General features: G+C 44.0%; 1 protein-coding gene across 3 annotated transcripts in view; it reads left to right on the top strand.

Annotated features, from left to right (window-relative positions):
* Positions 1 to 9,055, top strand: part of KLHDC1 (kelch domain containing 1) — a 1,440,569-nt gene extending 1,431,514 nt beyond the window's left edge. For all 3 annotated transcript variants that reach the window (XM_086936594.1, XM_086936596.1, XM_086936595.1), the window contains one exon: positions 8,093 to 9,055. In XM_086936594.1, coding sequence (XP_086792720.1) covers positions 8,093 to 8,264 — 172 coding nt within the window. In that variant the 3' untranslated portion in view covers positions 8,265 to 9,055. The remainder of the gene's footprint in view (positions 1 to 8,092) is intronic.
* Positions 9,056 to 15,245: the final 6,190 nt, after the last annotated feature.

Here is a 15,245-nt window from a genome sequence, read left to right on the forward strand (position 1 = left end):
TGGTGTATTTGATAACCTGCCCCTGTGGGTTGCGTTATGTCGGTATGACTACACGTAAAGTAAAGTTGAGAATATGCGAACATCGTAGCAACATCAGATGTGGTCGCATAACTACCAAACTGAGCGAGCATTTTTTACAAAATAACCACACCAACAATTATATGCGGTGGACAGTTATTAAACAGGTGGACACCAAAAAGAATACCCAAAAAAATCTTTTTGAGAAAGAGCAAAGGTGGGTGTAACGCCTGGCACAAGCCTGCATGGCCTGAATGATAACATTCCCTGCGCTACTGTGATACAGAACTAACCCCCTGACATATGCATGCATATCAGTTTTCTGTCCTCTCATATTGTTGTGTATCATTCATTTGAGCCTGTTGTTCCCTTTGGTGTTGGGATCATCGTTTCACTCTGGTATTTCGTCATGACTTTTTTTCCATGACTTTATTCCCCGGACTACCTTTAATTTCCTGACTACCCTAAGGTTGGATCTATATTCCATTAGATATGTATAGCGGTCTACTGCCCCTCAGTTCTTGGGCACAATTTGCTTTTCCGTTTAAAAAATAATTGCGCTTTAACTACCTAGTGCTTTCAACATTTTCATTGTCTCTTGACTTCCGAGACAACATCTCTGTACTGATCGTATTGTATTCTGGCAATCATTTTTAACTGCTCTTTAGCGTGATGTATCCTTTCAACACTATTTACTGTGGTTGCTATAACCACGCGCACCTCGGTATGTTTAGTCGACTCTGATTGGCGAGCCGTCTTTCCACGCTTAGTCTCGGTTCATGATTGGCATTGATGCAGTCACATGGCCGCGCCCACCCCTAAGCCTCTGGTAGTGAAGTTTAGTGACGCCCTCTGCACCAACCACGCCCACTATGCTCTCGATGGCGGCGGCGTTTTGTCAACCTCTTTGCCTTTATTAACTCCGATGACCACGAGTAAGAGGTTCTTCGGGGCCGCCAAGTGAGGCCTGACGCAGGTACCAAGCGGGTGCCTAGTGTACAGGGCGTAAGTACGGCAACTGTCAGATGAGTACCTTGTTGTATTGTTTCCTACTCACTCTTCAATCCTGTAACTTTCTTTATTTTATAGGGTGTGCCATTTCGCTTCCATCCCCCCTCCCCAGACCCATGGTGCTCCGATTGTTAGCACCTACTGTAAGGACGCTTTTATATTTCTTCTACGTCGTTCTTCTGCCCAACAGCACTAGGCAGCTTGGCTGACCGTTCTCCATTTTTAGCACGTGTTAGCTATAAGCAGTAGATGGGCATATCAACACAATTTGGCCGCATTTTGACTATAGCCACGCCATTATGCTTGTGAAGGGACGCAGGTCCTTTCAACTTCACAGGGTTACTGTTAATTCTGTATGTGCACAAGCTCACTCATTATTACACTCCTGTGTTCGATATGGCTATAATGCACACCCCAAGAGCACCCCAGCATATTATTTTTAACGCTGTGACAACCGATATGGATATACCTAATTTACCTTGTCTTTCTCTGTGTCCTATCTGTTGTTTGTTAATTTGTCTGTTTTACAGAGTAAACTCGGTTCTACTCCAAAGTGACAGAATCCACATACAGTGTTTTTAAATCTCTTTTAACACTAGTAACCCCAGGCTAGGGTGGGCCTTAGCGCGCCCATACCACCGGGGTACATCACTACACTTTATTTCACTGATCCTGACGAATGCCTGATTAACTACTCCCACATAGGCAGAAACATGTTGACCACACAGCAGGGATAAAACTGGACTTTTAATTTCGGTCCTTTATCCTACACTTCTGTTTTTACGTATGTCCAATTGTCAAAACTAATAAATGACTTTTTTGACACGATTGGGATATTTTTAACTCACTTAATTCACACTTTACGTATCACAAAAACCAGCTCCACAGTAACCTGGTGTTGCAGCACACTGGGGTGGCACTCGGCCACTCCTGGTGGGGCCCGATGATGAAGCATGTCACCAACTAGGTTGGTGAGTGAGGGCTTTCTGAACAACCTAATGTGGTTTCTCTCACAGTTTACCCTTACTGTGTGTGTCGCTACATGCTTGCTCTTTAGTTTTTATTGGTATTACGCTCCTCTGTTGTTTTCTTTCATTTCTCTCGAGGGGAGTAGGAGCGTGTGTTCCGTTCCCCTCCTCTCTTGTTGTTACAAGTATAATTGAGGTTGTCCTTATACTCAGTTTGGCGCTGTCTTTGGGGAGAGAAGGGTTTCTTCTTCGCTCCTGTGGAATCAAGATCTCCTGCAGGTAGGAGTTGAGTACTGACACTAAGCAGGCCAACGGCTCCATGGCTAAGGCAAACAGCATGGGGTAGAGGGGGGCACCCCTGGCGTGTTCCCCTCTCCACCCTATACTGCTTTGATATCGTGCTGCCCATCCGCACCCTGGCCAGGGGCTCCGAGTACAAGAGGCTTACCGATCGTATGAAACTGTGTCCCACCCCCATCTGTTCCAGGACCTCATAGAGAAATCTCCATTCCAGGCTAGCGAATGCCTTCTTAATGTCTATGGCAAATATCGATCCCTCCCACCCGCCCGCCTAGAGTATGGATAGGAGCCGCCTAATATTGAGTTATGTTTCTTCCCGGGATAAACTCTGCCTGGTCTCGGTGGACGAAAGTGGTCATGTAGGGGAGGAGTCTCGTTACCAGTAGTTTGCTCAGTATTTTAAAGTCTAAGTTGAGCTTTGATAACGGCCTTCAGGCCGCACAGTCTAGGGGGGATTTGCCCAGCTTGAGCAGTGGGATCACTAATGCTTCGCGTGAGGTTTTTGGGAGGACTCCCTCTTCTCCAGCCGCTGCATACATCTTTGCCAATCTTGGGGCAGTTCCTCTACATATGTGGCATAAAACTCCTTGGGGAGTCCATCCATGCCTGGGGTCTTGTCCTGGCAAGTCCTTTGATAAGCGCTCTAATTTCGTGCTCCGAAATTTCAGCCCCCAGCTGGTCCGCATAGTTTCCAGTCAGAGCAGGGAAGCAAGGAATTCCCTCGCCTCCCCGCCTTCTTGAGCCCCGAACTCTTGTATAATTTTTTATGAAATTCAAGGAATCTGTACTTTATCTCAGTCTGTTTATATAGATAGTGTCCCACTTCATCAGCTACTTCCATTATGGTATTACTTCTGCAGGCTGGGTTGGCCAGCCAGGCCAGAAATGTACCTACTGTATCTCTCTCCGCATGGGTGCAGTCCATATATGTTTTCTAGTCGAAACATCTCAGTCTTCCCTCCTGGATTGCTACTTTCTCCTTTGAGTCCAATAGCTCCTGTCCGAGCTCTGGGCATTCAGGTCTTTGTTTCCCTTTGTCACGCATCTCCCCCTCTGCCATTTCCACGTCTGCAGTTGGTGTCCGGCAGACTGATGTATGACGTTACAACGCATACATTTACAATGCATTTTTTACAACGCAACATCCATTACAAATTCTTCCGGAAAGTGAGAAGGTTGGGTTCGGATCTGATGTGGAGAGGGAGGGAGTTCCAAATTTTGGCTAAGTTGTAGGAGAGCGATCGGCCACCACATCTGGCCTTCCTGATGCGTGGTATTGAGGCGAGATGGGAGGTCGCGGACCTAAGGGAACGGGTGGGCTGATAAGCTTTCATAAGGGTGGAATTGATGGAGGGGCCTGTTCCCCAGTAAGAGCGATGTGCAATGCACATGCTCTTAAAAACGATTCTGGCTCTTACAGGGAGCCAGTGAGTGGTATGCGTTGTAATATCATGCGGTGTAATGGTTGCGTTGTAATGGCATGCGATGTAATGGATCTTGCATTGTAAAAGTTTCGTTGTAATGGTAGTGCGTTGTAAAAGTTGTGTTGTAAAAGTTGTTTCCCCCGGCGGATCCCAGTTGATGTGGCCATGCACCTACCTCTGATTACAGCCTTAAAGGCTTCCGATTCCGTCAGCCTAGAGTCGGTGGAGTCGACATTTTCAGAGAAGTAAGCTGTTATATGTTGCTTAGTTTCCTGAAGAAAGACCTGGTCCTCTAGTGCTTCAGGTTTAAGGCCAGATGGGGATGGGCTGGTGTTCCATTCCCCATTTCAACCTCGTCGTGATGGGTTGTAGTCTGATATCGTGCGGGTCAGGTATTCCACCCCCTGCATTAAGACATGCATGTCAGGCGATCACAGGAAGGTATCCAGACATAAGTGTAACTCATGTACATATGAGAGGTGAGAGTATTCTCTATCTAGTGGGTGTGTGTGTGTCCAAGTGTCCACCAACCCTCTCCGGGATTGCCACTCTCTGAAGGCCTTCTCTGCACTATAGTCTGGGTGGGATCTGCTACACAATTAAAATATTCCGCCAGGATAATTGAGCCAATCATGTAAGGTGCTAGGATGCCAGATATCTTATCTAAGAAAGCTGCATGACCTGAATTCGGCCAGTATATGTTAACTTTTGTTACGTCGTCTACATCCAGTCTGCCCTGGACTATTAGATACCGGCCTTCCGGGTCAACCCTGTGTCCCGTATGTTGCAAGGGGACTTCTGCCCTTATCCAGACCAATACTTCCCTAGCAAATGCTGAATATGAGGCTTAGTGTGCCTATCCGCGGCATCTAGGGTGTAGCGCAGCTCCCTCTGAGGCCAAGGTATGGGATGTCCTGCAGCAGGACCATATGTATATTCAGGTTGGAGAATATTTTATGTTGCATCTGCATGGTATGCATACTCCTAACATTCCAAGACAAGAGGCTATCTGCTCTCTCTGTAAAATGGATTCCATGTACCCTAGGTGCATAACTAGATTGGCTTGGGTCACCTTATCATCCACTACCCATTGCTCCATTTATTTCCCACCGCCAATCCCTCTTTGCGCCCGGGCGCTCTTCAAGAGACGGTCTATGTTAGCTTTCAGCCACTTGTAGTGTATCCGGAGTTCCCTGCAGTGTCCCAAACTTAAACTTTGTAACCCCCAAAACTCCCCCAGGACAAGTGAGAAGTTTTCCCCCATCCAAGCTTTGCACATATATGTAACAACTAGCAAAAAATGAAACTCAAGCTGGGGCAGTCCAGGCGCACAGTCCGAAGAGGAGCTCTCTCCCTCTGGCTTGTCCTGCTTGGGTGTGTCTTGATCATGAGTAAGGCTCCCTTTTTCCGTTTTTACAGATAAATACAGACAGAAAACATGTATTTTCTTGTCTGTATTTACTTTTAAATGTGGGTTGCTTTTTGAGTAATTTTAAATACTGTCTGCAATGACTGCTAGGCCAATAGCTGTGTGAATTGATAGGTGAGGGGGTTAAAAAGAAAGGAACTTTGGTATAGAGGTTTTAACACCAGTATATATACACAAGGTTGATACTGAAATGTGCATATTTTCAAATAAGTGCATTGTTTTATCTTCTGCGTGTGTTCATATCACTGAAATCTGGCAGGCATTCAAGCATGTCTGCATATTTATTGGTTAAATAAACATGGAAATATACTAAGTTCAGCTTCATTTTTCCGCAAAACCCAAAATAAATGTGGACAAATACAGATAAAATTAGCAAAAAATAAATAAAGACGGAAATGTCAAAAAAGTAAATACCATAAAACCGGGAGCCCTAATCCTGAGGTGCCTGCTGGTCAATCCAGTCCCACACCACTTGTGGCGTATTGAAGAATCGTGTCCCTGCAGTTGAGCTTTACTTGAGCACCAGTTACGTTACCACATTCATTTCTTAGTAGGCACTCTGAGATTAAGTGATTTGCCCAGAATCACAGGATGCTGAGCCGACGCCACGAGTCGAACTTGGTTTACCAGCTCCAAAGTCGGCAGAACTGACCGTAAGGCCACAACCACTCCCTAGTAGTTCTTTGAGCTTAATAGCAATCCTCAAAAGATTTCACCTCGCTCTCACATATTGTCTACCTTTTAAAACTTTGTACAAGTGCTCTTTGCAGTTTCTCTCAAGGAAAGTTGCTTTCCTCGTCGCAATCACTTCCTTAAGGACAGATGCTGAGTTCAATCAATCAATCACGGCATTTGTAAAGCGCGCTACTCACCCGGGAGGGTCTCAAGGCGCTGGGGGAGAGGGGTAAGTTACTGCTTGAACAGCCAGGTCTTGAGCTGCTTCCTGAAGGAGAGATGGTCTTGGGTTCGCCGTAGATGGGTGGGGAGGGAGTTCCAAGTCTTGGCTGCCAGGTAGGAGAAGGATCTTCCTCCGGCAGTGGTTCTGCGGATGCGTGGTACGGTGGCGAGGGCGTGGCTGGTCGATCGTAGCTGGCGGGTGGGCGTGTAGAAGGTCAGGCGGTCGTTGAGGTACTTGGGGCCCAGGTCGTGGAGAGCCTTGTGTGCGTGGGTGAGGAGTCTGAACGTGATTCTCTTGCTGACGGGGAGCCAGTGCAGGTCTCTCAGGTGTCCGGTGATGTGGCTGTGTCGGGGGCTATCCAGGATGAGTCGCGCGGAGGCGTTCTGGATGCGTTGGAGTCTTTTTTTAAGTTTGGCTGTGGTTCCGGCGTAGAGATTGTTCCCGTAGTCCAGTCAGCTGGTGACGAGTGCCTGGGTGACGGTCTTCCTGGTTTCAGTGGGGATCCATCTGAAGATCTTGCGGAGCATGCGCAGGGTGTTGAAGCATGAAGATGAGACGGCGTTGGCTTGTCTGGTCATCGACAGGGAGGAGTCCAGGATGTTAAAGGGATTAACATTAGAAGAACCCTTCTTTCAGCTACACAAAGACAGGGTAGTTCACCACACCAACACTATATTCCTCCCCAAAGAGGTTTCTGCTTTTCATATAAAGCAATCTGTTGAGTTACCTGTGTTTTTTCCTCAACCTGATTCTGTAGCAGAACACGCTCTTCACATGCTTGACGTAAAAAGAGCTTTATTTTACCACATAGATAGGACAAAAGACTTTCGTAAAAATAAAAAAAAACACTTTGTTGCATTTGCTCCAGCTCATAGAGGCAATCCCATTTCTAAATCTGGTATTGCAAGAATGAATTGTCAAATGTATTCAAACATGCTATACTAAAGCTAAAAGAACTTTATGCATACCGCCTAGAGTGCATTCCACCTGCAGAATAGGGGCTTCTGTGGCCTTTTTAGTTAACATTCCTCTACAGCACATTTACCAAACACTATTGTGTAGATGTGCTAGCACGTCAACAAGCTAAAGTAGGCCAAGCAGTACTTAAAACACTATTTCAAACAACTGCAACATCTACAGGTTAGCCACCGCTTTGGGAGTATACTGATTTGTCGTCTATGCAAAGCATGTGTATCTACAGCACACATGCCTCGGACGGATAATGTTACTTACCCAGTAAGAATCTGTTCTTGGCATGTAGAGCTGTAGATTCACCTGCGCCCACCCGCCTCCCCGGGTGTTGCAGTTCTTCATTATACATTCATACGCATGGACATCTGTATACTACACTTACTTACTCCATTCCACCCTATTGCAGGAAAACAATCTTACAATGGAGTCGATGACCATGCGCATTATCACCGAAAGGAGTCACCTTACCTCGTGACTAGGCAAGACTTCTTCGAAGAAAAACAACTTGCAAACATCCGGACCCAACACTAGATGGCAGGAGGTTGCAAAGCATGTAAATCTACAGCTCTGCATGCCAAAAAACAAATGCTTACTGGGTGAGTCACTTTATCCTTTCTTTTACTTACAAAGTAACAGTAATGTTTTTGAGCTTTATCTATTTTATCACATCGAATCAGAGTTTCTGAGGCCATCCAATTATTGGAGTAAGCCGTAACTGCTTTTCCTCGCTAACCTGCGAAAGTCACCTGCCTTAAGGGCGTCGCCTAGCTATCCAATTTTGAGTGCTACAGGATTATGGCTGTGGGGCGGCTGTGGTAAAGGGTTTCTCCTACAAATACAGATGCCCAGAAACATCTGACTGTCCCAGATCTATAGTGAAAGGCTTCACACACGTTTTCCAGGTTTGTCTAGGCACCTTTTGCACTCTAGTTTGGCAAGGAGATATGTGGTGAGTTGGAGACTTGTACATCATTATTTCAACGTGCAAAATACCTTTTCTGATGAAAGTTGAAATGACACTTTTCTTATGTTTTTCTTACGAAATCTGTTTCACAACAACTTTATTTTTCAGGTTGTGCCTTAATTCTATTGGCAAAAATGCATCCAAACTGGAAAGGCAAATCTCCTGGTTACCCCCAAAACTTTTGCAGGAAGTTCTGAAGAGGATCACTTTTTGGAGCGCAAACCAATATAGGAAAGAGAAAAGAAAGCTTTCAGAAGAAAAAGGGAATGACTTTCCCTAAAGAGCAAAAATTAGATTTTGTCCAATGTGTATTTAAATGTTTTGCAAAATTTATGTACATTGAAAAAAAGTTGTAATAAACTCGTTTTAGGCAAAGTTGAGTTTACAAATAACTGGTATAGGAACATACAGACACTGTTGTGTTAAACTTGTCATGTAACACAAATTCTTTAAAAGGAGAAACATGATATTGGTGTATTCTTTCAAGCTTATTGCCAGTCCTAGTGATGTGTTTGTGAAGCACTTTACTTCTTTGAGACTCGCAGCTTTTGCTTCACTAAACAGTTGTCTCCTGCGATTAACCTTGTTTTTAAACTGGGTTGTGGAGTACCATGCACTTGGTTAAAAATCGAGTGTTTTCTTTATTATCAATAATATAAAAATAACATAAGCCTCAGAGTAGAGTATTGGGACCCCTGAAAAATGTGAATATTTAAACTGTCAAAAATCACAAATTGACTTCAGAATTTCACAAATAGAATTTCTTTACAGTTCTTGCTTACCATTGACTCAGGGCATGAATGAAACGGAAAGACTAGTGTGAGTTTAAAAATGCACTCCACAAAAACGTACTGCCCTTTTATTTCCAGAGCTATTTAGTTGACAAGAAATTTCAAGTTGTCAGGAAACCGGATGACTATTAGAAATGGCAATATTATTTTGAAAATTCAAAGTAAATACAAACTATGCGATCATTTGATTGGTACTTCATCATAACAGTCACGTTTTTTAAAAGTATGTTTGTAAATTAATGTTGTACACTTGTAAATAATAAAATACTTTCTATGTTTACAATGTGGTTGTTGTACTCTGAAACTTAAATTACCTAGAGACCTAATTGTGAAAATATAGTTATGGTGCTAGAATATGTGAAAGAAGTTGCAATCTATGTTATAATCTTTAAGAACTTAAATCGTATTTATAAAATCCATTTTTTGTGCCTGGGTGTTTCAGCACGGATGTGCCAGTTATGTGTTTCATTGTTAGGTTGCCTTCTCTCTTTTCTGAATATTTATGGTAATTTATTAGTGTATCCGCAAATCAACATCTATTTGTATGGGGAAAATGTAAACAGAAATATTATCGATGTTTGTAGTCTAGCAATTCTAAATGTAGCGGAATTTCCTAGGGGCCGTGGTGCTGGAACAATTGTCAGAGTGGATGTGCTACCATCAATGTCACGTCACTGAAGCCATAGGAACAAGTGTAGCTAATTTATTTGTTAGGACAGTGGAAAAGGTGTAGTATGTAACTGGTGATCCTTTTAGAAGAACACTTGCAAATATATTACTAAAGCATGGCAGCGCTGTATCATTTGCAGACGGCACATTTTCCATTGATTTTTCATTGATATGGCAACTAGATTTGCTCAGACATACAGTTTTTAACTGATAAAAATCGTGGATACCGGTTGAACTCCAATATGGTTATTTTGGGGGTGCTGTAGCACGCCGTAGCATTCCTACTTCCGGCGCCTATGCCTCGGGGTTACCATCTTCACATGTAGTATATCAGTAAATTTTGACAGAATTGCTGCCTTTGGTGCACTGTTTGTTTGGTGATAGATGTTCAATACAGGAACATAAGGAAAGATTGCAAAATGTTATATTTTCTGTTTCTGTGGACGGTATAAAAATCTGTCGTTGGGTGACAAACTCACTTTGTGATTTGCTTAACAATATCTGCAGGGCCGGCCCTAGGCATGTGCAAACTGTGCACCTGCACAGGGCCGCCAAACCCCAGGGGTCGCCACCACGACGGACGAGGATCGGATCGGAAGGATCGTTCGTGGCAGTGGCGGCTCCCTGGCAGGATTTGGCGGCCTCCGGCTCCGACCCCGGCTGCAGTGTAAAAGCGCTGTGTAGTTCACTAACTTGCCGCCCAGCCAGCCAGCAGTTTGGGTCCCAGGGCCGTCAATCTTAGCCTACTACCAATGATATGACGGCCCTGGGACAGCCCCCGCGCCGCGCAAGATGTGCGCAGTGCGCAACTGCACCTGCTGCTCGCTAGTGTGACGCGTCACGGTGCTGGTCACGAGTCCCGGCGTGCGCCAGGGAGAGTGAGTGCGTCGTCATTGACGTGTGTGTGACTGTGAGAATAAACATTAATACCACAGTCCGACAATCATCATTCAGAGAACACTGTCCTGCTCCGGCATTGGCAATCCGGCATCTCGACTCTTTCCCGAATCCCCGACCCGAACGGTGAGAGTCTCAGCGGACAGCGCGGACCTGCTTGCAGGTATATATTAAATTCAATCTGTGACCATGAGTGTGAATATTACAGGCACTGTTGAGCAGCGTCATCACGCAGACAAGTCCTAGGGCCGATCTCAGAGCCATAAGTATATCACGCAGACAAGTCCTAGGGCCGATCTCAGAGCCATAAGTATATACTAAGACAGAGGTCTCAAATGCTCGACCTAATTTAAATGTAGTTCTTGCATGTTTTTCGAGGTCCTGTTTTTTTGTTCTTCTCAGTAAGCTGTTCATCTGCTAATCTGTTTTTCCTTCCTGTGCCATATATACTCTCATTTGAATGCTCGAATAAAACCTAGAAAAGTCGTGCAGATTTGGGAGAGGTTAGCATTAGATGCTCACTACTATGGAGGGGAGGTCATCTCTTCAAATTGCAACATTGCATTTGCTGTGTATATATTATTGCCACACATCTCTGACACTCCTTGAAAACAATCTCCCTGGCACAATGTAATAATTCTTTGAATCTTGTGGGCATCCAGGGAATGATGCCCGTTTGCACTCTGGGAATATGCTGTCCATCAAAACAACCTAGCGATTTCAAATGTCTGCATCTCTGCTATACCTGGATACTCTGAATGGGCCGGCAGTAATGCAATCAGACTTCAGTCCTAGATTCTAGTTTCTAGATTATAGGTGCTTCCTTTTCATCACGTACTGCACCTGAATCCTTATGCTGCTAATGACAAAGCAACCTTGCTCGGATTAACTCCATAAACAGGCCAACATTGAGCTAAAGAGATCACAAATAGTGCCACAAGAGACACAAGTATTTCATCCAGACCAGTTTATTACTCTGCATTCTGAGCATCGCAGTCTTGCACCTATAAAAGGAAAAATAAAATTACAGAACTGAAAATGCAAAGAATAAATTCAAGAATAGCCAAAATTCTGACACCAAACAAGAAAAAAAAAAGAGCTTTGCTGCTTTGATATGGTAACAATGGGAAACGGCCTTAATAACCAACACACCTGAGCCACACCTGCCTTTTCCCCGCTAGCCGAACCACTGTTGCCGTAACCACGCATATGCCTTATTCACAGAGATGACCTCTGTCTGCCTTCTACTCTCGGCACAGCACTTCCCAGAAAAGAAGACGCCTTGCCTTCTACTGCCTGCATAGAGAGTCCCCCCCTCAGAGATGACCGACCCCTTGCCATCTACGCCTTGCATGGCATGGTGTGCCCAATGGGGGTGATGCTCTGAAGACTATCAGATTTTGTGCACTTGATCCTCTTCAGATTAATGCAGTGGGCGTGTGTGGACAAATCTACCTGGCTGGGTGGGAATATAATGATGCTCTCCAGTTGACAAAAAGGGCACCTTGGCAGATCTTTCGAGTGAGTGTTGCCGGGGACCGCGTGGTAATGGCATTTTGTTTGCTTTGATACTTGCACAAGTGTCACCATTGCCTTTGCCTACGAACGTAACGTTTGTTCTTGTGCTCGAGTGTCTACCATATATTGCTGTATTATACCTCCTCTAATTATACTTTGTTTTCTCTCGAGCAGGCTTCACTTTAAAATAGTTTATTGCAGGGGATTAGACTGTAGACACCTAGATCTTTGTTTACCCAACAAATTCCAAAGCATTGTAGCTGTAAGATAACTTTGGTGGTGAATACACTTGCTGGCGACTGGCGAGATCTGTGTGCAGTCTAGTTACAGGCCGGTCTCAGTCACTCATACAAAGTATAAAGAGACAGAGTTAAATGTGATGTCCCAGCTGCAAAGTGAAGCATGCACCATGCAGGTCACAGATGCGCCCAGTCCCTCATGTCGTGTGTCACAATGCCGTTCTCCTCCTAAATTGTATCGTTCTGAGACGAATTCGGAAGGGTAGTAGGAGCAGCCGCAGGTACTGGTCAATCATCTAACGACTTTTCTGGACGTATAATTAAAGCACCTTCCTGAGCTTCGCCCCGTCCTGACCCCCTCTTCCGGGGCCCCCACCTACGCTCCCTGCACAGGGCCACCATGAGCCTAGAGCCGGCCCTGATATCTGTTGCAGAAAACCTTTGTTTTTCATGGAATAGGTGGATTCTTAGATATTTCTAAAGACAGCCTTAGCTATTTGGCATGACCCCATGTCAATAAAAAACAATGTACAGCACATATCGCTAGTGACAGGTTTATTGAAGGCATTTCGCTGATGTGTACATTTTTCGACATCGGAGCTTGAAGGAGTAATGATGACAAAAAAGAACTGTATTGACTTGTATGCATTTTTCGTTTATATTGCAGTTAAACCGATGTTGTGTATATGGCGTTTTATTTTGTAACAATTGGTTTGTTTCTTTTCCTCTCTTGTCTGCTTTACATTTATTTAGTTTTCAGTCATCAACTGAAAAACATGGACTGCACAGAAATGCAGCCACGATTGAGAAAGGTGTGCCGTTTTGTTTTGTTGTTTTTGAGCGTTTCCGTTTACATCTACTTCGTTGTCTTTGCGCCTTCTTTTCCTCGATATGGGGAGGGGCTGCACCATGAAATGGCTCTTTTGTGTAGTATTATGTGTGTTACAGTCAAAAACCAAGGCAAACTCTGCTGAAGACAATGGCAAAAGCTATGAAGGGCTGCTTGTTGGTGCAGTATATCTCTAATATGTAATTGTGCTTCCCTAACATGTCTCGGTAATGTAAACTGCAGTGCACTCAAGGTATACACAATTCACCTTTGAAAGTACATTACATTATTATTGCATCTTTTGTTGGACATGGAGATCAGATGCACTGAAATGGTTCCTTTAAAGTATGATTGGTGAAACTGTTAGTCTCGAACAAATGCGAGCACCTATGGAGTTCTTGTTTATGAGTGCAATGGATATATAATATTCAATAGTGTTTTTGCAGTGCTTCTCAGTAATGAAAACTGCAGCTCAATCTACTCAGCTTGGATTTCACTTGTAAATATACATCATGGCATTTACTAGAGATGCTTTCCGCCTTTACAAATACTTTTCATTTGTAGTTGTTTTTGGTAAATTTTAAATCAAATGCGCAGAGATGGTGCTTTTAAGTATGATTTCTGCAAAATTCTAGTCCTCGAGTTACCACATATTGTCAAAATAGCAGCTGTGAAGAACCTGCTTCTGGGCAAAATATGTTTACTAATACATTGTGTTTTCAGAGAGCACTTCGGTAATGTAAACTGCAGGGCTCCTAAATCAGCATGGATTTCACTTCAAAATGTATACCAGAATATTAAGTAGAATCATTTCATTTCATCAAGCTTTATTCGAGTTGTATAAACAAGATCATAAAAGCGTACAATGTTAAAAACAGAACAATAAAAACCATTTCGCATTTTAAAATCGATGCAATAAAAAACAAGATAAAAACAATACAGTACTTGGGAGACCTGCTCATAAAAGACAAGTGACCGATCTAAAGCGAATAATGACATTTACAGCTCCAGTTGTTAACAAATTATTCTAAGGCTGCGTCAAGGCCCTATAGCCCTAACAACTGCTATAAGGTAAGTTGATACAGCTTTGGTGGCATAAAGGTTTTCTAAAGTTTTCAATCTATGGTAAGCCGCTCTGCAGGTGCGTATGCCCCAAGATTTCAGTAGGGGTTTCAAAAAATCTTCCCTCAGGTACCCATAGAACCTACAGAATAGTAAACAATGGATATTAGACTGGGGGGAGATGTTATCGCAGGGGCAGTTCGCCAAATTTCTAGACCAGTTGTTGGGATTAGGGGAAGTTACTAGTCTATAGAATGTATCAGTTCGAAAACGGCTCAAGAGCAAACGGGTATAGGGGAAGGTTATATGATTAAATACCTTTGTATCCCTTCACTATTAGTGATCGCTTGGTGTTCTACAACCATACTCTTGCCCATTTCTACAGACCGTCTTTGACGGTCCAGGTGCTGCAACACCATTTTTCGAAGACTGACTCTGGGCAGGGTGTTCATATTATCTGGTTTGTTAAAAAATTCTGGGTGCCCAATATCGTTCAGCATGTTTCTGACATACTTGAGCCACCTGATGTTGTCAGCGCCGGCCAGGCCAAGACAATCTTTTATGACTTCCCTATTCAAACTGGTTTCCTGTTTGGCCCAAACATTGTGCCACAGTAAAATAGGTGTGGAGTAGATGGTATCCAAAATATGAATAAGACCTAATGCGCTGTGGAGCGCAAATGTTGGTGTGCCCCGGGGGACGGCCAGCAAGTATCAGAGGAAAGAATTCTCAGTGCGTTGCAAGGTATCCGCAGGCTCAATCCTCCAGATCCCGGATCCATATGTCCCAGTTAAAGTACATTTGGCTTTATAGATTTGTAAAAGGGACCAAACCGGCCTTCCTCCCAGTTTTTTTTGCTAAGTTAGTAAGTACACCCGTTGCCCTGGAGAACGCAGTGCCCCTTGCCGGAGCAGCTGCGTGCCAGGTGCCCCTCTTGTCGAAATTAATACCAAGATATGAAAACCTCTCTATGTTGTCTAACTTTCTGCCATCCAGGAAAATTGAGCACTGCTTCTTTCTGGACCTGGTTCCACAGGACATAGTGTATGTTTTAGAGACGTTAACTTGTAGGCCCCTGCATTTCATGAAGTCGGTAAACTTCCCTACTACCCTTTGTAGTCCTACACATGTTTGCGACATATTTGCGGCGTCATCCGCATAGAGTAGTATAGGAATTGGGGTCCCATTAATAGTCGGATAATCGGGGTAGACTTCATTAAGGTGATCACCAACGGCAATAATGTAGAGGGTAAAGA

This window comes from Lissotriton vulgaris, chromosome 9, assembly GCF_964263255.1.
Source record: "Lissotriton vulgaris chromosome 9, aLisVul1.2, whole genome shotgun sequence".
NCBI classification, from domain to species: Eukaryota; Metazoa; Chordata; class Amphibia; order Caudata; family Salamandridae; genus Lissotriton; species Lissotriton vulgaris.